The 26,601-nt window shown below is 32.3% G+C and overlaps 4 protein-coding genes across 5 annotated transcripts; 3 read left to right on the top strand and 1 right to left on the bottom strand.

The window, feature by feature from the left end:
* Nucleotides 1–916: 916 nt before the first annotated feature.
* LOC101204707 lies at nucleotides 917–2,770 on the top strand. The gene is made up of 4 exons (XM_004141254.3): nucleotides 917–1,211; nucleotides 1,299–1,494; nucleotides 1,607–1,693; nucleotides 2,330–2,770. The coding sequence occupies exons 1-4, from the start codon at nucleotides 991–993 to the stop codon at nucleotides 2,486–2,488; spliced, it is 663 nt and encodes a 220-aa protein (XP_004141302.1). The 5' UTR covers nucleotides 917–990; the 3' UTR covers nucleotides 2,489–2,770.
* A 618-nt stretch (nucleotides 2,771–3,388) lies between these two features.
* Nucleotides 3,389–7,698, top strand: LOC101204458 (amino acid transporter AVT6A). 2 transcript variants are annotated; one of them, XM_004141253.3, is made up of 5 exons: nucleotides 3,391–4,092; nucleotides 4,327–4,479; nucleotides 5,429–5,632; nucleotides 6,232–6,697; nucleotides 7,083–7,698. In XM_004141253.3, exons 1-5 carry the CDS (start codon nucleotides 3,687–3,689, stop codon nucleotides 7,213–7,215), a joined length of 1,362 nt encoding a protein of 453 aa, XP_004141301.1. In that variant the 5' UTR covers nucleotides 3,391–3,686; the 3' UTR covers nucleotides 7,216–7,698. The 2 variants fall into 2 exon arrangements, with proteins under 2 accessions (XP_031740157.1, XP_004141301.1); XM_031884297.1 differs by lacking the exon at nucleotides 5,429–5,632 and having other exon boundaries at nucleotides 3,389–4,092.
* A 6,657-nt stretch (nucleotides 7,699–14,355) lies between these two features.
* LOC101204215 (probable xyloglucan glycosyltransferase 12) lies at nucleotides 14,356–18,092 on the top strand. Its single transcript, XM_004141252.3, has 5 exons — nucleotides 14,356–15,584; nucleotides 15,676–15,984; nucleotides 16,072–16,362; nucleotides 16,459–16,572; nucleotides 16,667–18,092. The coding sequence occupies exons 1-5, from the start codon at nucleotides 14,805–14,807 to the stop codon at nucleotides 17,291–17,293; spliced, it is 2,121 nt and encodes a 706-aa protein (XP_004141300.1). The 5' UTR covers nucleotides 14,356–14,804; the 3' UTR covers nucleotides 17,294–18,092.
* A 1,220-nt stretch (nucleotides 18,093–19,312) lies between these two features.
* Nucleotides 19,313–23,175, bottom strand: LOC101203971 (transcription factor bHLH74). Its single transcript, XM_004141251.3, has 8 exons — nucleotides 21,418–23,175; nucleotides 21,092–21,319; nucleotides 20,949–21,014; nucleotides 20,792–20,860; nucleotides 20,252–20,323; nucleotides 20,019–20,171; nucleotides 19,858–19,939; nucleotides 19,313–19,770 (listed from the first exon to the last, which is right to left on the bottom strand). Exons 1-8 carry the CDS (start codon nucleotides 21,931–21,933, stop codon nucleotides 19,748–19,750), a joined length of 1,209 nt encoding a protein of 402 aa, XP_004141299.3. The 5' UTR covers nucleotides 21,934–23,175; the 3' UTR covers nucleotides 19,313–19,747.
* Between the last annotated feature and the right edge of the window lie 3,426 nt (nucleotides 23,176–26,601).

The following is a 26,601-nucleotide window of genomic DNA, read 5'->3' as shown; positions in this document are numbered from 1 at the left end:
AAAGTAATAAAATTTCTTTTACAGCTTATATGTGACTTTTAACAATAAAATAGATCGACAAAAAATAAAGAAAATAAAACATCTATCACAATTAAGTTGACAATCAAAAGTTGGAGAACGTGGAATGAATATTACAAATAAATATGTGGTATAATGTAGTTACTCTAATAGAACAAACTTGGATACAATTCCATGCCTTCTTTAAATCTTCGTGACTAACTTTCATTTATGGTATTTGTGATATTTGAAAACACATTGAGAATCGAACTCTTTTAGTCTTTGCAATGACCTTGATTGGTCAGCCTCTACATGAAAATATAGTCACTGGATTATTCTTGTAAGCACCGTATGCTTAGCTATATATATTTTTTTACCTGAACATTGTTTAAAAGAGCACTTTCAAACTCGACTATAATTTAAAATTAAATATAGTTAGCAAAGTGTTTGTTTAATGCCCACGTATAGGTGATTTGGAAAATGTGTGTTTTTTTAAAAAATTGAAAATATAGGTATTTTCAAAATTATTCGGGTAAAATAGATGCATCTTTTGACATTATTAAGAGAGACGATTCTAAGTTGTTTTATTTTTCTAAAACAGTTTTCTCTATTGTGCAGGATGAATATTATTACTATTATTTTAAAAAAACAATGTATAGATAACAAAATCCACTTTACAAAATGTAAAAAAATTTGACCGATTTTACCAAAATGGTTTTGAAAACACCATTTTGTCCAATTTTTTTTAAAAAATCAATTTTTCCAATTGTTGCCCAATGTAAAAACAGTTTAATTAAAAAAATCTACATAGGATGCACTCTCAACTCAAAGATCAAAAGTTGAAGAATTTCACAAAATTAAGTAAATGTCTTTTTATTTTTGTTTTATTTCTTTTTAAAAACCATATAAAGGCATTTTCAAATTTTTAGAGGAAAAAATCAGCCGCGAAAAAACGCCGGCGGGGACGGAAGCGGCAACGTTTAGTAAGGTGCAATGATGGAGTTTTCAATCTCCGATCCAACTCTCTGGAGAGAAGCTCTCTCTACTTATTCATCTCAAATCGAAGCCCTAGGCAAGCCCAATTTGGTTTCTCTCGATGATTTTTACCGAAACGAACTTCCTCTTATTCTCCACAAGCGAAACCCTAGCCCTTACATCACTACTTCTGAGCTCTCAAAACTCATGCAATGGAAGCTCACTAGAGGAAAATGGAGGTGCTCAGTGCTCTGTATCACATTCTTTTCATTTAGGTTTCGATGATTATTTATCAATTTTATCTACAACGATTTTACGAATTTCAGGCCTCGTCTCTTGGATTTTGTTTCATCATTGGACGAATCGCTCGTCAAATTGGCCTCTCAGAAGGCCTTCCAATGCCTTCCTGATATTTCCAAAGCCGTTTCTGAACTTACGCCGCTCAAAGGCGTTGGTCCGGCCACTGCCTCGGCGGTTCTTGCTGCCTACGCCCCGGATGTTGCGCCTTTCATGTCCGACGAGGTGAAATCATGATGTATATTTATGCAATCATTATCCGTAGCCATTGATTTCTGCAAAAAGTTTTGAATATCTGTTATGCCTAGATTTCTAACTTATAGTGGTGAAGAAATAGGCTATGGAGGCGGCTCTAGGCAACTCCAAGGATTATTCATTGAAGCAATACTTACTATTCGCAAATAAATTGGAACAAAAAGCCAAGGTCTGTCAGCTTTTTCCATTTCCATCCTTTCAACCTTCATGCGCCAATTTCATTATTTTTTTACATTGACATTGCTGACTTTCTTACTAGCTTCGCTCTGCAAAGGTCTGTTTCTCAAAGCCATGATCGATATGGTTTAGCATTCTAGAATTGAACTGTTGTTTCAAACTTTGAGTGTATTGTATACAAGCATATGCTATAATAAATATAGTCTTGTGTGACTCGTGCTTCATTTGTGAATGTACAATATGTAAAGATCTGCATTTAGTATATTTTCTCGATTTATATATATGGGTTTGTGTATCTTGTGAGATTAACAACCTTGGAACGTGGAATAAAAATGAAGGCGTGAGTTAAACACAAGCTTGATTTCTGCATCTTAGACTAAGCTTAACTTAAAGTCAAACATTCTAATTGTTCAAGGAAGTGGTTACAAATTTTTTCTGTTTGTTGGACTGTTTTGAAACTGTTCCAACGCTCCGAAAGACGAAGTAGGGGTCTCACTATTTGAAGTATCTATTATAGCTAATACATTATTAGTGAATCACGGAAATCTGGATGTTGATTCACTGTTGTTTTACACTTTTTTTTAGTTATTTCTTGACATTGTTCTTTATGGGAGATGGTCATTTGCAGGAATTAAGCTTAGAAGGAGAAATTTTCACACCATCTGATGTAGAGAGGGCTTTGTGGAGTAGGGCTATAGGGGAAAAATTGAAAGGTTCAAAATCACAATTAGATCCTAACAATGGAGGCAAAACTGGAACCAAAAGAAAGAGAAAAACTTCCAAGTGACATCCACTACCAATGGCTTTTGAGTTTTGTACTTCTGGTTTTGGACATGCAGCTGATGTTGGCCTTTCAGGTTTATTCATTACTGCAACAATCTAGCTTCTATTCCTTAACTTACAATGTAAAATTGCAAATACTCCCTTGAAGATCATGTTTGATGGTATCTAATTGAAACTTTCACCCTATGTCCTTTGTTTTTTTTTTTCTTTTTTCTTTTTGGAGATCACTTTCCTAGTTTGAAAATATTTTACAAACGGTTTTGTAATTTCAGCATTATTTGGGTTTTTTTTGTGTGCATTTTGTACCTTTTGTCCAGTCATTTATTTTTCTTTTAGAAAAAGTGGTCGACTAAAAGTCTAAAAATCACTTTCGAATAAATATTGTAGAACTACATTCAAACATATTATTATTAAGAAAATGATCATCAACCTACTAATTATTTCACGGTCGTGAGTAGCCAAATATTGAAACTATTTATAAAATATACCAAAAGAAAAAGAGTCTAATGAATTTTACTTTCTAAATAATTTGAGTGTTTTTCTATTTTAGAAATGTTCAGTTTGTTTTTTATTTCATTTTTAAACAATTTGTCATTCATACTTATTCATAAAGTTATTCTAAATGTACATCTAGGTTTGCTAATTATAATCTTAATATGTTAAGGAACAACTTAATATAAGTAAAGTGTTACAATCATATTTGCACCTTTCTTAGTACTATAATTGTGAACGAAAATTAAAGATCACAAACGAAAAGAAACTAAAAAATCCCCAACTTACCCAAAAAAAAAAAAGAGTGTACTTTATTTGGCCCAAAAAACAAGCCCAAAGGCAGATTAAGTAGGTAGATATCGTGTCTTGCCTTGATTCGGTTTTCTCTTGGACTGGGTAACAGGTATGTGACGTTAAAGTTCCCCGTCTAGGCTTTGGCGAAATGGTTCGGCAGACCTATAACGTACAAGAGAAAACCGTTGAATGGAAGCCAAGGCTGCAGGACCCACTTGCATTCAACTTGTACAAGTGGGTACACCTCATTGGCTCCTCCACCTACAACCCGGACGCCACGTCGGTTCCCGCGTTACTCCTCTATAATAGTTATTTTTCTAACACAAGACCACCGGCAACGGCATATTTTCCTTCGCCGCGACCCGCCTAATTTTCTCCAAATTCCCCGACAAACATCGTCCAAATCTCGGGGAGGGATGACGATGCTAGTTTCCGCCGACCGCAAGTATCGGCGGAGCCCTAAAAAGCTCTTACTCCCTGAGAAATACGACCACCAGGAGCCGGTTGAGGCAGGGTTAGATGGCGCATCGTTCTCCGGAGCCGTCTTTAACCTATCGAGCACCATTGTCGGCGCCGGAATCATGGCTCTTCCAGCTGTCGTGAAACAATTAGGTCTAATTCCAGGGTTGATCTTGATCATGCTCGGATCGACGTTGACAGAGTTGTCAATTGACTTCATCCTGAAATTCTCTCGGGCGTCCAAATCCGTTACGTACGCCGGTGCCGTCGGGGAATCTTTTGGCAACGCCGGACGTACCCTCCTGCAGGTTTGCATCGTGGTCAATAATTTGGGTATGCTCGTCGTCTACATGATCATCATTGGTAGGTACCATGACTTTGCTCTGTGAAATTTCTTTCTTCTTTAATTCGTATATTATAAATTAGGCTTATGTTAAGAGCAAGAATATGTTCCCCAGTTTTTTAAGCAAGAAATTTGGATTTTGAAGCTCATATATATGTATATATACACACACACACACATAATTGAATGAATTTAAAGACTATTGAAATGAATTTGGAGTACAAATTAAAAAAGAAAGGGATTGGATTTTGCAGGTGATGTGTTGTCAGGAACATCGGCTAATAACATCCATCATAAGGGTGTAATGGAAGAATGGTTTGGTCAACATTGGTGGACCAGCCGTTTATCCTTGATGCTGCTTACGACACTTTTCATTTTTGCGCCTCTAATATCCTTCAAGCGCGTAGGTAAGTTAGCCACCACACACACACACACACACATTTACCCGTCTCATTTCTTTTACCCTATACGACCTCACAACTTTTCTCAGTTACTGATGTGGATTTTGTCTTAGACTTTAGTTACTTCAGTTTGCTGTTTTTTAAATTGATTCTTGTTTGAGGAATATTTTAGATTGGGTTATAATGGTTTGGGTTCAAAATACAAACTATTATAATCTACGTCACAAATGAGGATGATGAGAGATGGTGGTTACAAAATAGTAAACATGGTAAATACTAAGTGTTTTTAGAGATAATAATTGTGAACTTGAATATTATAATGGGAGTCCCAAACATTAATAAATGTGGGTTAAAAAAACTGTTGCCTTTTTTTTAATAAATTCTGTGAAATTGTCGCTGCCATTTGTTGGATAATTTCTAATCTATTTTATCCATTGCTACTTGGTTGCTTTTACGATTGGGTCAGTATATATATTGGACCATTTCAATTTCCAATGGTTTTCTCTCTGTAAGATAAAAGATGCTCCCTTGTCGCTTTATACAAAAAACACTCCGAAAAGCTGGTGGTTCTGTAATATGTAACTGCGAGGCAGCACCATGACAAAGAAGTCGTTTTTGTTATTATTACTTTTGGCTTATTACCAATTCGTATCTTTTTATCCAAATATCATAGAGACCAAAGTTACTAGAAACTAAAGGCCAAATAATTATTTTGAGATTCTTTACTTTTTCGTACTCATTCACTGTCATGTGGTCACCAATCTGTCAAATATAAGCTCTCTCTTCTGTATTCAACTTGTATTCCTGCAATGGGAGATTTGTATTTTGTGTTTGTGATTTTAAAATTTTGCTAATGAACAATGAAGTTTCTTTCTCTTAGTGATCGTCTCATAGTTTACAATATACTTAAAAAGTCATTTCAATTCACCATTATGATCAATGTTGGTTTTACAAGATTCCTTGAGATACACATCAGCTTTGTCAGTTGCCTTGGCCATTGTCTTCGTGGCAATCACTGCTGGAGTAGCAATTGCGAAACTGATGGATGGAAGTATTGTAATGCCACGTCTGATGCCCAAAGTTGTTGATCAGGCATCATTTTGGCAACTTTTTACTACTGTTCCAGTTCTAGTCACTGCCTATATCTGTCACCATAATGGTAAGTCTGTTGTTTTGATCTTGTCTTGTTTTCTGATAACAACAATGTCGTTAGTGGAAAATGTGTTTTTAAGTATCTAAGAAGTCATTACAGACAGACTCTAAGATATAGATCGTCCAAACCTTTTCTTTTCAAAATAATTCTTCATTAGTCTCCACGTCTCTTGTAGCCAGTTGATTTTCAATCATTGCATCAATATGTATCTTACCCATATATGATATACCCCTAAGCCCTAACTAGTACTCCCACATAACCCCAACTATTAAAAGAGATGTTATTTTGTTAATTTTTTTAGGGAAACACTTTTTAATGTTTCCAGGTGAAAGTTAAAATAAAAGCCATATATCTGATTCTATAGCCTTCTAACACAGGACTGTACAAAAACTACCTGATCTTGTGTTTATAACTAGGGTGGAAGGCCAGTATATATTTGTTGAAGGGTCTGTTGCTCAAGCATAGCTCGAGTGGTTAAATATTAGGGCCTTCATTAATGAGTTACTGTTGGTTCAATTTCTGAATGCAAATTCTACACGGTATAGTATTGTTGAAGTTGTAGTAATTAGTAAATGTTAATAGTACTTGAATTTTACTTTTTGCAGTTCACCCTATTGAGAATGAGCTAAAAGATCCTACACAGATGAAGTCAATAGTTCGAACATCTCTAACGATATGCTCGACAGTGTATATTGCGACAAGCTTTTTTGGATTTCTCCTGTTTGGAGACCAAACTTTGGATGATGTTCTTGCTAATTTTGATGGAGATCTTGGACTTCCATTCAGCTCATTGCTAGATGATGTTGTAAGAGTGAGCTATGGCATCCACCTGATGCTTGTATTTCCCATTGTTTTTTTCTCCCTTCGCCTCAATGTTGATGGTCTACTCTTTCCCTATGCCATACCTATTACTTTTGACAACCGGCGGTTCTTCTTAATAACTATAGCTCTCATGAGTTTCATCTTTATTGGAGCTAACTTTGTTCCCAGCATCTGGGATGCCTTTCAGCTCACTGGAGCCACAGCTGCCATCTCTGTTGGATTCATTTTCCCCGCTGCTCTCATCCTCAGGTAATCAAGAATCACAAAGTCGATTACTTTAAACACACAAATGATTGCTCAAGTGTTAAGATAATTAAGCTTACTGTAATCTGTAACTCATCAGCAAGCTTTTAAGGTTGATTTGTGATTAAATATGATACTAGAAAATGAGGTCTTATATTCAAATCTCCCATAATGCCATTTCCTCTCGATAAGTGAAGGAGAGTGATGATGTGTTGATATAATTAAATCTATCGTAACCTATTAGCTCAAGTTTTAGACGTTGATGTTCATGCTAAAATAGAACACTTGCACCTGCATTATTAGTTTACACGATCCTCCTTATTCAATCTGTTCCCTACTTTGTTTACATGACATTGCACTCAACATAATCCATGTGATGTGAACTGCACAGGGATACTTGTGGAATTGCATCAAAGAAAGACAGACTGATAGCATGGATAATGTTCCTATTAGCTGTTTTCTCAAGTATCGTCGCAATATCATGTGATATCTACAGTTCTTACGTGATGGAGAAACACACTTGATATAGAAGAAAAAGAAGGAGAAGATGACGTTATTCTCAATACGAACTATACTGCTAAACGGTCTTGGCTAGATGTCATTATCAGAGCTGCAAAGAAAAGCCATTTTTTAGATTTTTTTTCCCATCAAAAGCCAGTTTGGCTGGGGCCTTGTTTGTAACAACCATATAAACAAAGTGTTGATTGATATATTGTAGGAACACTTGGTAATTAAAACCACAAGGTGCCGTTGTCTGAGAAAAATCTTCATTAGGCCTCACTCTCATGGCCGTTGGTTGGCCCAAGATGCACAAATGCTACTGTCAAGTCCCCTTGAGCACTAAATTTTCTGGGTCCGGTTGGTGGCAGGTTTTTGTTTTTGGCATGTTCTTTTGTTTGATTAAAAGAAAAAATCTTAAAGGATGAAATTGATTCAAGCAACTTACTAGGAACCACCTTCAAATATTTTATTCAATAAAAAACACTTATGCTCGTTGTGTTCTTCCATTTACATTTAGCTATTTCTCCCTATGTTTATTGCTGGATAAGTTTGATTTCAATTGGCCCCAACATTCTAAATTATTACAAATTTACTTTTTAAATTTAATCTCTATTATTATTAAATACTCATCTTAATCTTTAATGTTAAATATTCAAAATTACTTTTGAAACCTAGAAACTAAATTGATATTACACTCCAAACTTGAAAATTATAAATGTAACATTTTAAAACTTTTAATACCAAACTAAAACATAACATTAACTTATAACTTTAGATGTGAAAAAAAAAAGAAGAAAAAAAAAGTGTTTTATCTTATAAAAAATTCCATATTGTGTTTGTCTTTACTTGTTTGCATATATATCATTTGTTTGTTGATTTAAAAAGACCCTCAATCCCTTTCCAAGTCCGATTTCCCAACCTTTAAAAATATGTCACAATTCGTATCGCTATCGTGGTCTTTTCATTATGCAAATTACACAAACATTTTAATTCTTTTGGTTATGAAAGGACAAAATACCAATTTTCATTATGATTTGGTCCAATAGTCAAAATTACATTAGGAAAAAAATTTAAAAATTACTAGTTTAAATTTCAGATTACCATTTCTTTTTATCATAAAATCAACAATTAACCAATACGATCAAACACGAATAAGACATTTAAAGCATTCCAACTATTTTGCTTTCAAATAAGGAAACAATCAGAACTTTTATCTTATTAAATGTTGCAAGGTGAGTTTAGAAGAGGTGAATCTTAGTTAGTGATTTGTGTAGTTTTATTGATTTGTTGACCTAAATAACCACTTCCCTTTTTTAAGATTTTTTTTTCTCCAAACAGAAACTAAAAATGTGTGTATTTTAATTATGAAATAAAGAGCCCTCATAAAGAAAGAAGGTGGAGAAAAGGAAATAGAGAACATGGTTGAAAAGGATTCATAGTAAATGCCAATAAATACAACGAAATTGCACAACATGCAATTGTTAGGCAAAGATTTGCACGTTGCATTATTGATTATTAAGTCAATTATTTATTTATTATTATTATTATTTTGTGTAACATCATTTTTGCAATAACTACGCAAGGCGATTTATGGTTGATTACAATCTTAAACATTCAATATCTTCCTCAATCCTCCTCATCTTTGTTGAAAATATTTAATTTATATATAAAGTTACCGTTTATTCTAAATAGAAAATAAAATTTTACTATATTTATAAATATTTTAGTTCATTTTGTTACATTTAAAAATTACCTTAAAAAACGTAACAGTTAATATTCATAGTTTTGAATGAGATTACAACAGATTGTTCTTAGTTTTTAGTGGTATTGCCATTACATATGTTTGATAAATGTGAGGTTAATTGGTTCTTCTTCCTCTGAAATTATGATGCTAAAAAACGTATTAATGATATTGAAAAAACTAAGGGACAAGGAAACATTTTTTAGATTGTAATCTAAGTGAGATGATTAATTGAGAAGTTGATTTTAGGTATAATTAATTAGTATAATAAATAAAGTGGATAAAAAGAAGAGGGGAGAGGGGACCCTTTTGCACTAAATGGAGATGTCCCATTTGATTTTAAAACGAGGGGGCCTCTCCACGACCACAACACGTTTGAGGAAAAGTGCTTCTGTCTGCTCCCATGGCCTTCCTCATTGTATCTCCCTAAAACAATTCTTTCTTTTTTTAAAAAAATTTAAATCAAACTCTTCTTTCTTATATTACTTTTATTCATAATTTGACTAACAATTAATAATAATTTTAATAAAGGTCAATAACAATTATATGTATCGGTGGTCATTGCATAAATTAATAGTAATTATTATTATTTAAAAAATTAATAATGTTTTATTACAATAATTCCAACTCACAACCTTCTATTTCCTTGGTAGTTAGCACCCAAATATATAATTATTTTATTTCCTATAATAAAAATAGAGAAATTTGAATCATGAACCATATGTTGATTTACACTCTATTATGCTAATTAAATTATCTACCAGAACTATATAATTCGTACTTTATTCCTTTCATATTAAAATTGAACAAATGTCAGCACCATCCTTTATTTTCTTAATAAGAATGGTATAATTTAACGTGTGTAAACACCTTTGTCGTTTTTAAAATTACTCTCGAATATAATTTTAATCGTTTAAAATTAAATTTGATGATATAAAAATTATATTTATAAAGTATCAAACTAAATATTAATTTACACCGTTTATAATTTATAAGAAATACTTTTAAGGAATTAAAATTTTACATCATATAGCAAAATTTTGATAGAGATTGAAAGAATTGTAGTATTGTGTATGAATATGACTGATAAAAGTATATAACGTAGAATATAAAATTTTGTTATATTTGATTAAATTTATTATTTTGGATGATTTTACAAAATGAATGAAAATAGGCAAATAAAAAAGTGAATGATGTGAGGGAAAATTGATAGATCTGTTAAAACCATGGCTTGGTAAATGAAGGTATTTGAGTGATTATGATGATTAGAATCCAAAAAAGGAGATGATGATAATGATACGGATTAAAGTAGAAGGTAGAAAAGTATAGTGGTAATTTGATGTTAATGATTGTTGTAGTAGTTGTGATTGTTTTTAAATATAATTTGTGACATCCAAATCAGCTGCTTACCTAACATGTAAAAACGAAAGCCCCAAAATAACAATAAGAATAATAATAATAATCAAAGGTTGAAAAAAAGAGAATAAAGTGAGAAGAAAGAATTTTATTTAAGTTAGAAAGAAAAGAGAAAGGGAGAAAATTAATTAAATTGCAATGGTAATGTGGAAAGCGGAGATTGCGGGAAAATAGATGAGGGCACGACCGCCGGCCGTGGTGGTGTCCAGGCTGTTTGAAATCAAAAGGGGTGAATGTGGATCACCGCCGCTCCACGTGGCGGGATCTTGGCCCATCATGGGGTTTCTGATATTGATCAATACCAAGTCTTCCGTGTTTTCCATTTGGCACCTTACGCCGATTCCACTCTTTTACTCCTCCATTTATAGATGAGGACAATTTTGTAACTTTCCCATACGCCTTTGTCAAAATATATTATGTTTTCCCGATTATGACTTCTAAGCTACTTCGTTACACCTTAGCATTAACAAAATTTGTTTCCTAATATTATATATTTATTTATTTATTGTAAATCACGAAATTGAGGGTAGAAATTACTTTTCAAGTTTGAAGTGATGCAACTTTTCAAGTTTATTCAAAAAACTTTCAAACCTCCAAACTTACTCGTTTTATGTTTTAGGTAATTATTGTCAAATATTTTCTTATCAAAACTCTAATACTCAATCCAATCTATAACAAACAAAATATAAATTAGGTTTAAAACATTATGTGACACAATATGTCAAAAATATACATTTTGATAGTTTTGTCTATTCATTTATTTGTATGTAATTGTTTGCAACATGTTTTCATTTATTTGTATGTAATTGTTTGCAACATGTTTTCGTAGGCTTAAAGTGTGAATTTATGATCACTAACTTACTTTGTTTCTCGATTGATTTTTCTAATAACATAATCCACGTCCTTTGTTTCTAAAACTATAATCCTAAACTAAGCCTTAGTATATATGATTGCTAGAGCTTTTAAAATAATTGAAACAATTTGTAAATAATCGTTGTTCAAGCTTTTAGCTTCATAAAATATACTACTAAAAGTTGAAATTAATGCGTACCGTAATTATGTTACAGAGATATATATATAGATTATATTCGACGTGATAGAACACACAATAACAAATAAGTTAATTTTGTGAAAAAATTAAGTAAATTGTTCAATAGATAATAAATTAAAAACAATCGTGGCCAAGATTTATACGAGTCTCTAAAATTTTATATTTAAATATTTCCAAACGCAAAATCATATTTCAACAAAATCTAAATAATCTTCTTAATACAATAGAAAATAATTGGATCAAACTATTGATTTCATGGTTGTCATCACACATGAATATTAGTTAAACTCATAAGAACAAAATTGTCTGTTCAATCAGAAAAATCAACATTTTCAAACCTAAAATATAAGAACAAAAAAAAAAAATAAAAGTTAAGGAAATTTTTAAAATAATGTAAAATTTGAAACTTCGATATCGAAAATATAATAGATGTAAAACTAATATATATATATTAATTATGACATTTTTTAAAATAACAAAATAAATTAAAATATTTACTATGTATAGTAAAATTTTATATTTTATCAACTATAAAAACTGATAAACTTCTATAATTGTTTAACAACGACACTAATAGAATTATGTCAATGTTTATTACTGATATAATTTACAATTTTGTTATATATTATAAATATTTTGTTAAAATTTACTAATTTTGACGATTTTCAATTTAAAAATAGTTGAACAATAATATTATTATTTAAAAACAATACAATATTATAAATGAATTTATTTGATCAAAATTTCAAAACCACACCTATAATAGAAGTGTTAAATAAAAAATGAAAAACACGGTTCCAATAGACTCGATATTTTTACAAAACAAAATCTCTACAAACTCTATGCTGTAGAATAATAAAAAATTTCATGGAACTTAAAATTTTTACCTTAAAAGTTAAAAGTTAGTTATAAAGTTCATGAACTAAAAAATTGTTAAAAAGAAAAAAAAAATGTGTATATATAAAAATGTGAAGGTTAAGAGTAATATATTAATTATAATTAAGGAAGGAAAAACAAAATTGAATAAGTACGTATTAAAAGGGAAGTTAGAGTGAGTATTATTATTACTACCATTATTTATTTGGAATGCAAAGTTCATATTCCCAATAATACCCTGGTTTCGGATGGATTAGTTTGAGTAAAGAGTTGTCGGTGGATTAATGTGAGCAGAGGGCAAATTAGGAAATTCGCACATTCTTTGCTTGTTTAATATATTCGAAAACAATACAGCTGCGACTGCACCTGCACCTGCGGTGTTGGCGTGTGATCCTCTGTCAACCAGTGAATTATCAATATTAAGAATTTATTTCTACTCTTTCTCCACAAGACGCGCTGAGAGGAAGGGTTAAGTGGTAACTTCACTTTACTTTCTTTTTTTTTTAAAAAAAAAATTCTTTTAAAGTTTTGTAAGAGCGGGAGAACGGAAAAAAGGGAAAAGGAAAAGGAAAAAGAAGACAAATGAAAAAGGTATTTTTTTTTGGGATAACGGAGTTTTTATAATTTATAGTGTGATGAGTGTGAATGGTGAAGGGGAGCGACTTGGTCATTTCTTACGAAATGAACGGCCTTCAATTTTCAACCAATAAAACTTCTGTTCTCATCACACTAAACAATAATTATCAAATAATTTAAATAAATAATTTTTATTTACTTTCCTCATTTTAAAATCCTACCCTTTTCATTTAATTTCACCATTATTTATAATTATTACAGTCTTGTACCTATTATAATGATTAGGAAAAAAAAAACAGTATACATTATATGAAAAAAAAGTGGATGTAAAGTATTATAATGATTAGAAATACAAACTATTATCATCCAACTTCAATAAAGGTAGGAGTCAAGGTTGGATACATTAATTTTGCATTTTATTATGCAAGTTTGTATAATTTCATATTTATCTCTTTCCTAGTTTATTGATGAACTTCATTTTTACGACTCTAAGTCCCAATCAACTCAATTTGAAAAATGTAATATTTTAAAATTTAAAAATGAAATAAAAACTATAAAGAAAAATATTTTTTTATGAGAAATTAAAATGTCAATCCAATTACTTTCTTTGTTTCCATTACCGTCTAAATGGTTTTGGAAGTAAAAATCTAATCTTTTTTTATTCATACATCTGTTGAAGTCGATCAAATCGTTACATAATCTTATTATGGTAGGTTTAACCAACTAAGTTGGTTAAACCGACCATACATGGATCCATCTGTGTTTTAAAAATGAGTATGGGTTGAAATTTTGTTGGTAGGTCGTTCATTTTTTTTTTTTTTGCAATATGTAAAAAAAGTTTAGTTATTTGATTTAATAACAAACAAAAAAGGGAACACATAAAGGAAATGGACAGTAATATCCCTCTTATTATGATTGTATTTTATGTTTAAAATTCTATCCTTTCTCACTGTTAAATAATAGAAAGAAAAAGGAGGAAGTAATGAAAGTAAATCTGTAGGGCTTTCTAGGGCTCGAGTCGAAAAAGGGAAATTTAAAACAGAGTAAATGGAGACGAAAAGTAATAATTGTTTTTTTAAAAAAAGAATGCTGTCTTATTGTTTATTGTTTGTGTGTTGATGTTCAATACTCAAGAGAGTTAAGTGAAATTATTGAATACTGCTTTTAATATTCTGAACAAATAATTGAATTCAAACATTAATTTATATATTTCTTGAAATTCATATGGGTGAAAAAGGTAGAAGATATGATTCGATCTGGCGTTTGTGAATAAGGTATTTGGAGTTTAATGAGAAACAGGATTTGAAGAAACAGACAAGATCCTTTGCATTTCTTTGATTCCCGTTTTTCTTATCTTTATCGTCCCCAGTAAAACCGATCGTTTTCGTAAGGTTAATGATTTGACTTAAACAACGTGCAATCGGTTCGTTTGTTTGAAGTTTTTCTTGGTTTTTTGATTTGAATTAATAATAATAATAAAGAAAAAAAAAAAAAGGTTATCGAAATTCAAAGACGTGCTGAGCTGTTAGCATTCCATTTCTGAATCCATTGCTCGGCCATAGCCTCTGTTCCTTCTTATTACCTTCCTAACCTTTTCTGCAAGCTGTAAACGAATGGGAAGCTCATTTGGACACATCTCATCTTCCTTCAACTCATTCCTCCTTTGGATAGTTCTCGTATAAGTTGTCACCGAATGTCACAATGATTTAGAGGAAGCCACTGCTGCATTCTTCACCACGCGTCTTCTCTCCCTCTTTCCAAGTATTTCTTCTTTTTCTTTCTTTTCTATTTTCTCCGACAATGAGATCAGAATCATAGTCATTTTTGTTCTTCCCCTCTTTTTCCCTTTTCTGGGTATTTCCCCATTCTTCGATCGGTTTGAGATTTTGGGTCTTCGGAAAAGGAGGAAAATCGGGTTTCTTCAACTGGGGTTTTGAGATCGCAGTTCAAAAATGGCGCCCTCGTTTGATTGGTGGGGAAAGGACACTCATAAAGGAACCCCTGTTGTTGTCAAGATGGAGAATCCAAATTGGTCGATGGTTGAACTGGAAGGTCCGTCGGAGGATGATTTTCTCATCGCTGGTGAGTCACCCACGAGTCGGGTCAGAGAGAAAGGGAGAGGGAAAAACGCCAAGCAACTCACGTGGGTTCTTCTCCTCAAGGCGCATAGAGCCGCCGGTTGTTTAACTTCCATTGGCTCTGCAATGGTGGACCTAGCCGCCGCCGTTAGACGCCGTGTTGCTTCTGGACGGACTGATGAGGAGGACGCCGACAATGACGTCACTGTCGGAGGTAGAGAGAAAGAGAACCCAACTGTTAAAACGAGATTCTATTCTTGTATTAAGGTGTTTCTATGGCTGTCGGTGCTTCTGTTGTGTTTTGAGATTGCGGCTTTCTTTAAGGGCTGGCATTTTGGTAGTCCAAAGCTTCAATTGGATTATCTCTGGGCATCGCCTTGGGGTTTTAAAGGAGCTTTTGGTTGGATTTACGCTCAGTGGGTATTGATTCGAGTAGAATATTTAGCTCCTCCTCTACAGTTCTTAGCCAATGCTTGTATCATATTGTTCATCATTCAAAGCTTGGATCGTTTAGTCTTGTGTTTGGGTTGTTTCTGGATCCGTTTCAAGAAAATCCAACCAGTTCTTAAACCTGAAGATGAAGATCTTGAATCCGGCGAGAAGGGATATTTCCCTATGGTTCTTGTTCAGATCCCTATGTGCAATGAAAAAGAGGTGAAGTTTTATTTCTTAATATCTTCTGCTGTTGTAATTGGAATTAGTTTTAGTTCTTACTGACAAAATGGAGTTTGTGGCTGATTCTCAGGTTTATCAGCAATCAATTGCTGCTATTTGCAACTTGGACTGGCCAAAAACCAAGCTACTGATTCAAGTTCTTGACGATTCCGATGACCCAACTACCCAGTTGTTGATTAAAGAGGAGGTCCACAAATGGCAGCAAGAGGGTGCCAACATTATTTATCGACATCGAGTCATTAGAGATGGTTATAAGGCTGGCAATCTCAAATCCGCCATGAATTGTAGCTATGTAAAAGACTACGAATTTGTTGCCATTTTCGATGCTGATTTTCAACCCACACCTGATTTCCTTAAAAGAACTGTTCCTCATTTCAAGGTATTTTAGGCTTTCTTCCTAAGTAGTGAACTTGATTATTTAGATTCTGCTAAGAACACTGTTAACTCTATTTTCATTGACACTCAGGACAATGAAGAGTTGGGACTTGTTCAAGCAAGGTGGTCTTTTGTGAACAGGGATGAGAACTTGCTAACCAGGCTGCAGAACATCAATTTAGCTTTCCATTTTGAAGTAGAGCAGCAAGTGAACGGTGTCTTCCTCAACTTCTTTGGATTCAATGGCACTGCTGGTGTGTGGAGGATTAAAGCTCTCGAGGACGCTGGTGGGTGGTTGGAAAGGACCACCGTTGAGGACATGGATATTGCCGTTCGTGCTCATCTTCATGGATGGAAATTCATATTCCTAAACGATGTTGAGGTACTAATCCTTGTACAGTATATAGGATAAGAGTAACCAGTTTATTCAGTATGTGTTTGTGAGTTATTGAATTTACTTATTTTTGTGCATAATCAGTGCCAGTGTGAGCTACCAGAATCTTATGAAGCTTATAGAAAACAACAACATAGATGGCATTCTGGTCCAATGCAATTGTTTCGCCTTTGTTTGCCTGCTGTTATTCGATCAAAGGTATTGTTATATTGAACGTGCACTTGTTCTATTGTTTATAAACTTCCTCTTAATCAGATTGCTGATATTGTTTTGTATAATTGATAAAATGCAGATTAGTATATGGAAGAAGTTCAACTTGATCTTCCTCTTCTTTTTGCTCAGAAAATTGATTCTGCCCTTCTATTCTTTCACACTTTTCTGCATTATTCTCCCAATGACAATGTTTGTTCCTGAGGCCGAGCTACCCGCTTGGGTCGTTTGCTATATCCCTGCCACCATGTCATTTCTAAACATCCTGCCTGCCCCAAAATCCTTCCCTTTCATTGTTCCTTACCTCCTTTTTGAGAACACCATGTCAGTCACCAAGTTCAATGCCATGATCTCAGGCCTGTTCCAGCTTGGTAGTGCCTATGAATGGGTTGTTACAAAGAAATCTGGCCGTTCCTCAGAGGGCGATCTTGTCTCCTTGGTAGAGAGAGAGCAAAAGCATCAGAGAGGGTCTTCGGCGCCCGACCTAGAAGAGCTGAAAGAAGAAATTCAGAAGCAAGAGAAGAAAGCTGCTTTACGAAAGAAGCACAACAGAATATACACAAAAGAGCTCGCATTGGCTTTCCTCCTCCTAACCGCATCAGCACGGAGCCTTCTGTCTGCACAAGGTATCCATTTCTACTTCTTGCTGTTCCAGGGGATCTCGTTCCTGCTGGTGGGTTTGGACTTGATCGGCGAGCAGATAGGTTGATTTGTAAAAATGGAAGAACTATGTAGGACAAAAAGAAAACAAGAAAATCAGTAGAGAAAAAGAAATGGTGGAATGGAAAAAGAAAAAGACACAACAACAATGGAATAACTTACTTGGAAGAAAAAGAGATTTGTGTAGTGAGAGATGAAGAAAGCCTAAAAAAATGGTTCAACAATAGAATATGTCAGCAATTCCCTTGTAGTGAATGTCAAGTCCAATTTCACCCAAATACTGTCAAGAGAGAAGCATTATATGGAGACAAGCAAAAAACATAATATTGGAGAGAGACGCTTATTTCAAATGGCGATGCTCTTCCAGTGTATGTATGTAGGCCTTTTTTTTTTTTTTTTTTTCCCTCTTCTTCTTTGCCTCATAATGTTGTTTTTATTCGTTTGTTTTTCAATACTTTTGTAAGAAAAAATTGAACATCAAAAACATCAAAACAAGGAAATTAGTCAACTATTGGAAGTGACAGTAAAATTTGTTTCATACTTATATTGATAGTTTGGTTTCCTGTGATGTGGTTGCTTAAAAGTTTTTGGGAAGAAGAAAAAAGAAATGACGTGGGAATTGAATTGGGTTGAGAATTGAGGTTTTGGTGGTAACATATGGGACATGAATTTGGAAGTGGAAAATGGATAAAGAGAAAAAGAATCCTGTGTTTTGGGAGTGATTGGTGATTTTGAAGTTGAAAAATATCCAAAAATTGTGACAGGTACTCGAAAAATGACACCTGAATATGGGAGCGGAGTTGCGGCCTACACGCGGCGCGGACTCAATAAACTTTCAAACTTGTTTTCTTGTTGTCTTCAAATGAAATTCTATTTATTTGAATGTTTATACATCATATACTTACCTAAGTATTTATGATTATTAATTGCTTTTCCTTTTTAAATTATTATTGTCTTATCCGTTCCCACATCTTTCAAATAATTTCTTTTGCTTTAACTCTCACCGCCTAAATCAAATATATCTCTTCCAAAATTAATAATACATATAATATATGAAGAAAAATAAATATATCTCTTCCAAAATTAATAATACATATAATATATGAAGAAAATAATAAAAATAAATTATTGAAGTGTAGTTTATGAATAATAACAAATTTAAAACGAAAAAATTGCCATATAACTAAAATTTGTTTGGAGACTGTTCAGTGTCTTCTACATAATAGGCCAATGGTTTCTCCACCTTGAAAACTAAAAATAGTTATTAAAAACTTCATTCTGTTGTTGGCCTACCACTCTTTTGGATTCATTTAAGAAAAAACGTTTTTCAAAATGATCTTTTCATAATAGTTGATAAAAAAATATTTCATTTTTTAAATAAAAGACACATTTCGTAAGAATTATTACAACTAAAATTAATTGAACACTGAGTGGATATCCCATAAGAATCAAGATTCATAGACTTTATTAAAAGAAAAAAAGAAAAAAGCTTTTAAAACATACCAATTAAATTTCAAGTACTAATATTATAACAGCATTTAAAAAATTTGTAAATATAAGGAAAAAATAGAAATGAACAGATTTTGATACATTTAAATTTTTTTAAAAAAACAATCCATTATCATCCCTCAAATTGCTATAGTACAGATTTCGCAATTGTTAATAGATTTTATGAACTAATGCCAAGAAAAGAGCACATGAAAATCCACAAAAGTTTCTCTCTTTTAATAATTCTGTTAGGGAAACTTTATGAAAGGCCTCTTCTTGCTATTATGTTCCTTTCCTCACTATCCATACTCTTAAGGGTTATAATTAGAATTAAAAGAGAGGAGAAACTAAAAGCACTCTTCTGGAACAACGCTCAAAATTCAAAAACAATAACTCTATAATTTAAAATTATTTAAAGTTTCTTTATGTGACTATTTTAATTTATGGTTTTAAAAAACTTGTTTTAAATAACAAAACTGGTAAAGTATATATATATATATATATATATATATATATATAAAACATGTAAAAATGTAAAAATTAAACATTATTTAGTTATTAGAAGTGTTTTTGAGACTGATTTCTCCCAAACATTTCATTTCACTAATAAAATTATCATCTCAAATAACAAAACAATACCACCAAAAATGATTGTAAAAAACAAATAACAAAAGGATTAGAAGATTTCATCCTTCTTTTTGAAAATTTCCATGAAAACTGGTACAACAGCTTCAATCTTCAATTTCATCCTCTAATCTACAATTTCCCAATTCAAATCAATTCTAATCAGCCTCACTCACAAAATCTAAATTTACATTCCCTTTCTTTTGCTATTAATCCATCTTCTTCTGTTAAAATTCGAAGAACAATAGTTAGAAACTGAATCCTATACAGAATTTTTAATCTTTTTTTTTTCTTTTTTCTTTTTTCCTTTCTTTGTCAACTTGAAAACATTTGAATTTCTGTTAAAGGAATAAAAATGAGCTTTTCTTTTTCCCCCTTCATTTGCAAGAAGTTAACGCTCTGGTTTCAACCGCCCTGCCCATTACCAAATACATTATAGATTAGATCAAACATCTCTATCTTTTGAAGATTATTTTGCAAAGACAGTAGTTTGAAGAATACCATTTGGTCCCAAATTGTCAATTGTTGAACCTGAGTCGAATCCCATTTGAAGAAGACTTTGAAGATCGCTTTCTAACATGGTCTGTTTATGAACACTTTTCCATTAATGCTGATGAACACACAACAAAACAATTGCATCATCATTCAGGTGAACTAACTACCTGAGGCATAGGAGGAAACTGTGTGGATGTGGTTGGCATACTCGACATCGTCCCTTGAAACTGAAACATCCGGTGAGGAGGGACAGGGGAAACGGCACTCAACCCGGGATCAAATCCAAGAACATTTCCACTACTGCCTCGTATGTTGAAAATCTACACAAAATGGCAAATTCAAGGGATTCACATACTACAGTTTAACATGATTTAAGCAGCCAAGACAACTCTAAACTTACATCTTTGGATAAAATCCTTTCAATATCAACGTTCACGTCCGGGTTGACAGTAGCTAGTTTCATTGACAAAAACTGCAAAATAGTATTATTAAGGAATCTACAAATAAAGATGAATACAAAACATGAAGTAATAGAAAATCAACACACAAATTTACATGGTTCGCTAATAATGTGTCAACGTTCAGGTGTAGAGTGAGCAATTTATTATTAGAGAGAATAACTTAGATTACAAAATCAGAGACAGCTCTAGGGTTGAAGAATTTATATAGAAAGACCTCTATATTTGATCATTTGAGACGCCGTATATTAGATTTAAGTCATTCCAACAAGTACAATCACACAACTTCATTTGAGATCATACCTTAGTATTTTGATTCTAATTTCCATTATCTAACAATATTACTACAAATGAAAATACTAAAACAAAATATTCCATATCTCATTGCAACAAAACACTTCAGAATCACAATGTCAATAATTGTAATATCAGCACATCCACTATTCAATCCATCCAAAGTTTTGTAAATGTTGAACACGTACCTCAACCTGTTGCTGCAGTGATTGAACATAGTTGATAATTTCATCAAGCATTACAGCCTTTCCAGTAATCTAGCGACCAAAATCAGATCCGAACTCGAGTAAGAATCAAACATCCACAGGCACAACAAAACCCGCAAAAATTGATTCAATCAATTACCTTATTACATCCAGGAACAAGTTCTTGAAGCAATCTCATCCTTTCACTTATCTTCTCCCTTCTCACCTATTGATCAAAGAGTTTGTTTCACACATCTAACATAACTAAACAAGAAATTTCTCTCTTCAAAACTAGAAATTTACCCTCTCAGCAAGGCTATGACTATTTGTGGCTTGCCCTCTTCTAGCTCTCACATGAATATAATTTTCCTTAGGAGCTTCAGCACTATTACTAGATTTCTCTTTAGTTTGTTTTCCAGTTGATTTTCCACGTGAATTCCCACCTAAATTTTGCTCCATTTCTGCATTTTTCTCTTCTTGAGTACTGGAACTATCCCCAGAAACATCCTTCTTCAATTTCATATCAGATTTCTTTCATAAAGGAAAAAGTAAAGTCAATTGAATGATTTGCACAATCAAACTGATGAAAAACAAAAGAGAGAGGGATTAAAGATTCATCAATGTCATACCTTATTTGAGCTAAATGGGAAAGTTGAATCAAGGCCTCGTTTTCTGATTTTACCATTTGGTGATCCTACAGATAATGGTAAAATTTCTTCACCAGCTAAAGGTAAATTTTCTTGCGATGTTTGGGTAGTGTTTGTGGTTCCTCCATTTCTGTAATTTGAAGAACACCCACCAAGAATCTGCCCAGCAACACCAAAAGAACCAAACATTTCTGAAAAATTCCCACTCCCAAAACATGGCAACTTCGAACCCATCTCCAAATCTGTCGGATATTGAACACCTTGTTGTGTTGTCCCACTCCCTCCATGATTCTCCAAAACAACAGGAAATGAATTAGAAAATTCGCCATGAGAGGACACCATTGAAGAAGCTGCTCCATAATTCTCACTTTGACCTAATGAAACCAGTGGATCCCAACCAGACCCAAAAAAAGAACCCATCGCCATTGTAGATGGACAATTCATTAACCCATCATTCGAATTCCTAAAACCCATTTCATCATTTTCGAGATCACCCATTTTTGTTTTTCCTCCTCCCTTCTGAAATTCAAGAGCTAATCAAACAAACCAGTCTACAACAGTTGGTTTACAGTTACTTCCAATGAGAGGAAAAACAAAAACTTAAAAAATTAAAAAAGGAAAGGCGGTTTTGACCAGAGCTGAGCGAGTGATATCTTGTGAGACTAAACAAAGAACAAAATATAAACTTTGCAGCTTTATAAGACGTTAAAGTAAAAGCAGCTTCTCAAATGCAGCATCCCTATGGATACGAAAGTTAAAGAGGGGAAAAAAAAAAGAAATGGAATGTTTAAGAAGAAGAGCCACTTGAAGGTGAAGAAGAAGCTTGCTCTGTTCTACTCTGTTCAAATTCAAAAAGGAAAGAAAAAGAAAAAAAACAATAATATTTGAAGGGGAAGACAAGAAAGTGAAACTTTCAGAGTATAAAGTAGAGACAACAAACAATGACATTAGCTATGAAACAGCTCATCAATGCAGTAAAAGGAAAGGAGATTCCCTTTTCACTTTTGGGTAAGGAAGAAAAACATTTTCCAAGCTCTACATCCAATCAAATACCAAAATATGATTGATTTGAGAGAAGGCTCTTTTTTTTTTCTTTTTTTTCTTTTTTTCTTCCTTACAGCAGAATTAAAAGAAATGTGAAAAGGGGGTTTCTGCAAATTTTCAGGAAATGAAATAGTAATAGTAACCAATGGAGATTCAGATGATGAAGAGATGAAAAGGAAAGGCTAAATTGCAGAAAGGGTTTTGTAGATATCCTGGTATCTTTAACCAAGAAAAGACAGAAAAATTGAGGTTGAAATGAAAATTTTGGGGAAGGGTAATAATAAATTTAGAGTTTTGAATGTGAATGAGCAATGAAAAAACAGAAATTCAGCAATTGGGTTTGTAGCATAAAAGGCAAAGTTTTTATAGATCAAAGACCAAAGAGAGGTGAGAGAGAAAACTCAGACATTGCTCACCTGTCTACCCTTAACAAGTGACATGTAATGTATGATATTAAAAGACAGACAAAGACTAACTAATGCCAACTGCTCTTGATGCTAAATTATTGCATAAAACCTAAAATTTAAAAAAATATATATGAAAAATTATGTATCTTCATCTACTTTAATATTGGGAAATTTCTCTCACTTCTGCAGCTTTGTATTAAATTACTCTGTTTTCTCTCTCTCTCTCTCTCTTTCATACTAATCATAGGAGAAGTGAAGTAGTAGTGGAGAAGGGGGGAGATGTTCTTCTCTTGAAGGCCAAGCTTGCTTCTTTGCTTTGCTTCTTCCTTTCATATACTTTCTCTTATTTAACTGACACATTTGCCTCCATTTCTAAAAGACACTTCTTTGCTGTTACACACTTATTTTTTCCCCCTCTTTGGCCAACTAACCCTCCTCCCCTTTCTTCACACTAAATCATTATCATTTCTACCTAACCTCATTTTGCAACTTTTATGTTCTATTTTTTTTTACCTGCACTCTATAACAACTCCTAATCTCTTTCGATTATCATTTTTAACTTTATTTTTTTATTAAATTAGTGTATAAAGATAAATTTAATTATATATCATTTGGCAATCAACTATCAAAATTGAATGTTTAATGTTAAGAGATTGAAAATCCTATATTAAAAAAAAACTAAGAAAATCAATACTCTTTCTAACATAGACGGATGGAATCTTAAATATTAGATATGACATTATAGTCCATCAAATTGAAACGAGTGTTTGAAGATTAGATGAAGATGGATAAAGAAAGGAGATTAGGAATAGGAAGTCATGGGAATAGTTTAGAAAGAGATTAAAGGGAAAGGGTGGGAAGGGGGGAAAGGGGAAAGGGGAAGTTTTAAAAAAGGAAAGGAGAGTATTAGTTTAATGAAAGAAAGAGAAAGAGAAAGAGAAACAGCTGTAATATGTAAGGTTGGGTTTGTGTTATATATTCTTTTATTTGATTTAGAGGTGCTTTGGGGTTAGCAACATATGGAATATTGGAATCTAATCATCAAAATTTACTTGCTTGTCCTGCTCTACCATTTCCAGCTATTGTTCCTGTCTCCATCTTCAAACCACACCCAATCACAAGCCAGCTAGCCACTTCAGTCAAACCCCTCAACCCTTTTGGTCAACACCCCCTCCCCTCCCCTCAGCCCTTCCTAATATCAATTCCCTATATTTCTCCTCTACCTAATATTATATATTCTAATCCAACTTCGAGTTTAGTGGAACATACCATCTTCCAAGAAAACGATCTTCTCTCAATCATGGTTCATTTTAATTTACTTGACCTTATAACCTCAACCAACTCCTTCCTTCAAACACCAAAGAAATTCATAATTTAAACACAATAACTCAAATTAAGAAACAACTAAGTATTTGGTCCCACAATTTAAAAGATGGTGGAGTGAGATCCTATCTATTACAGGTTCGAGACTTCAAATATTATAGTTAAAGCATTATTATCTTAAACTTTATTTGCTATAATGTTTACTATTTTCTATTTATATAAAATTATTGATAACAAAAAAATTTGATAAAAGAGAGAAAAAACATGGATTATATGTAGTAATGTGAGGGCCCAATGAAGTAGGAGTGGTTAGTCAATAGTATTATAAAGAAGATGCATGATTGTGATGGTACATCAAACTTATCACTGTGCCTTCTCACTCCAAATCATTCCTCCTTTCTCCAAGTAGGGCCCTTTCTCTTTTCATTCCTTCATTTCAATTTTCAATTTTCAATTTTCCATTTCTTTAGATTTAAATCTTAAAAACACCAATATCAATTCAATCATTACTCTCACATTCGCCTAACCCCCACCCATATCCCTTTTTTTTTTTAATTACATTTTTTTAATACATTCCCCAAACTTAGCTTCTATTTAAAAGTAAATTCAACCTTTTTTTTTCTTTATGATATCAATATAAATAAATAAGTAACTAATTTATTGAATTCAAGTTAGTCCATTAAATCTCTCTTCCATAGATTGTCTAATTTTAGTCCTTTTTTAAATAAATATTTAAACTTAATCCCAATTTCAATAATGATTTGCATGTAATAAAATAAAATATATAACGAGAATTGCAAAAAAAAATATATATATATATGACAAATTTGATAAAATATAATAAATTTTTTTATTATCATAGGTATTAGTAACATTGATAAAGAGAGATAGAAATTTGTCGATTTTTATCTTTAATAGAATTTAAATTTTTGCTATATTTGCAAATGCCTCGTATATTTACAAAATTTACAGTAAAAATTAACAATAAATTAGCAAACTAAATTTAAGTTTTACTAAACTTTTCTAACACCAATTACAAATATAGCATCTATATTCAAAGCATATATAACAATATTTTTTAAAAAAATGTTATAAATATAACCAAATATATCATAATTTACCACTGATATATCGTATTAAAAATATTGGTTTATCACCGACATCGTTCATACAAATTATGTCATATTTCTAAGTTTTTTTAACGATATTATCATCCACCAAAATTGGTATCATCTATAATTATCTTTTATTATATACTATTTGATTGAATGGAAAAATGAATTGAAGTTGAAATTGTTAAGAGTTATTATATATTATAAGGTGTGATATGAAGAGTTGAGCAATCTCACGCGTGCGATTTGTGTGGTCCTCTATCACTATCAATGATGGGGTTGGGTATATTAAACAAGAATCTCAATGGATTTTTGCCCTACTTTTCTGTTTTGTTTTTTTTTTTCATCTCTAAAAGCTTTGATGTCGACTTGTGTTATATTAATCTATCATACTTTATGCAATTTCTTTACAACCGAGTTAAAATGATCATAACTCAACTATTATGTGAGTTGTTAAAAATCATTAGATTTGTGGTTTGGATTTATTGATTTCAATTGTTTCACCGATCTATAATAACACATAATGATTTGTTTGAATTTGTATCCATTTAAGTAGTTGAAATGCTTAAAATTCTAGAACTTTGATTTATCTATGATTTGTGTTAGGAGTAATTATATTGTTTAGAAAAAGAAATAAGAATTTTATTTAAAACTATACGAGGCAATAAACATACACAAATTACGTAGGAGTTGATTTATAATCCATGTTAGTTGATTCGAAAATCATTCCCCAGTCAATTTTATTGGCTCTAACGATTTTTGTAATTTTATTAACAATTACATTTCTTTCCTGATTATAATGAATAAACTCAATTGATTTGAATTTCTCTCTCGATCCAACATTCTAAAGTACTCAATCTCTCTTCATGGTCTTTAATCTAATTAGGTTCATGACTTGTATACGGTTAAGACTTAAGAAATATTAATACACAAGATTTAAATACGAGTCATATTCGAATTTGATAAAAACTTTGACTTTAAAGGAGAAAGAAAAAAATGAACATGCATGAGGTTAAGGTAACATCTTCATCAATGGGGCATGCACCCTAGCAACTAGTCTGTTTTTCTTAATAACCAATAGAAAAATATATAGGTCAATTATTGAAAAATTATATTATTTCCACCAACTTTAAATGTAACACTTTATTTTAATACAAAAAATAATGTTTTTCTCGATTAATTTTCATAAAATTTAAGTCAAATTTATCCTCACCCATGATTCACACTTTTTACTCTTGCTTTTTCAAGAATAAAAAATCTAAAGTACGAGATTAATTTTA

Source organism: Cucumis sativus, chromosome 4, assembly GCF_000004075.3.
Source record: "Cucumis sativus cultivar 9930 chromosome 4, Cucumber_9930_V3, whole genome shotgun sequence".
Classification (NCBI taxonomy): domain Eukaryota; kingdom Viridiplantae; phylum Streptophyta; class Magnoliopsida; order Cucurbitales; family Cucurbitaceae; genus Cucumis; species Cucumis sativus.
Note: the sequence above shows the minus strand (reverse complement) of the source record. Positions and strands in the feature narration are given on the sequence as shown.

Coding starts and splice junctions, on each gene's coding strand:
- LOC101204707 (XM_004141254.3), top strand. CDS start 991: ATGATGGAGTTTTCAATCTCCGATCCAACTCTCTGGAGAGAAGCTCTC. Junction 1,212..1,298: donor CTCACTAGAGGAAAATGGAG/GTGCTCAGTGCT, acceptor TACGAATTTCAG/GCCTCGTCTCTTGGATTTTG. Junction 1,495..1,606: donor CGCCTTTCATGTCCGACGAG/GTGAAATCATGA, acceptor GTGAAGAAATAG/GCTATGGAGGCGGCTCTAGG.
- LOC101204458 (XM_004141253.3), top strand. CDS start 3,687: ATGACGATGCTAGTTTCCGCCGACCGCAAGTATCGGCGGAGCCCTAAA. Junction 4,093..4,326: donor CGTCTACATGATCATCATTG/GTAGGTACCATG, acceptor TGGATTTTGCAG/GTGATGTGTTGTCAGGAACA. Junction 4,480..5,428: donor AATATCCTTCAAGCGCGTAG/GTAAGTTAGCCA, acceptor TGGTTTTACAAG/ATTCCTTGAGATACACATCA.
- LOC101204215 (XM_004141252.3), top strand. CDS start 14,805: ATGGCGCCCTCGTTTGATTGGTGGGGAAAGGACACTCATAAAGGAACC. Junction 15,985..16,071: donor GAACTGTTCCTCATTTCAAG/GTATTTTAGGCT, acceptor ATTGACACTCAG/GACAATGAAGAGTTGGGACT. Junction 16,363..16,458: donor TATTCCTAAACGATGTTGAG/GTACTAATCCTT, acceptor GTGCATAATCAG/TGCCAGTGTGAGCTACCAGA.
- LOC101203971 (XM_004141251.3), bottom strand. CDS start 21,933: ATGGGTGATCTCGAAAATGATGAAATGGGTTTTAGGAATTCGAATGAT. Junction 21,015..21,091: donor GTCATAGCCTTGCTGAGAGG/GTAAATTTCTAG, acceptor TTTGATCAATAG/GTGAGAAGGGAGAAGATAAG. Junction 20,172..20,251: donor AAAGGATTTTATCCAAAGAT/GTAAGTTTAGAG, acceptor CATTTTGTGTAG/ATTTTCAACATACGAGGCAG.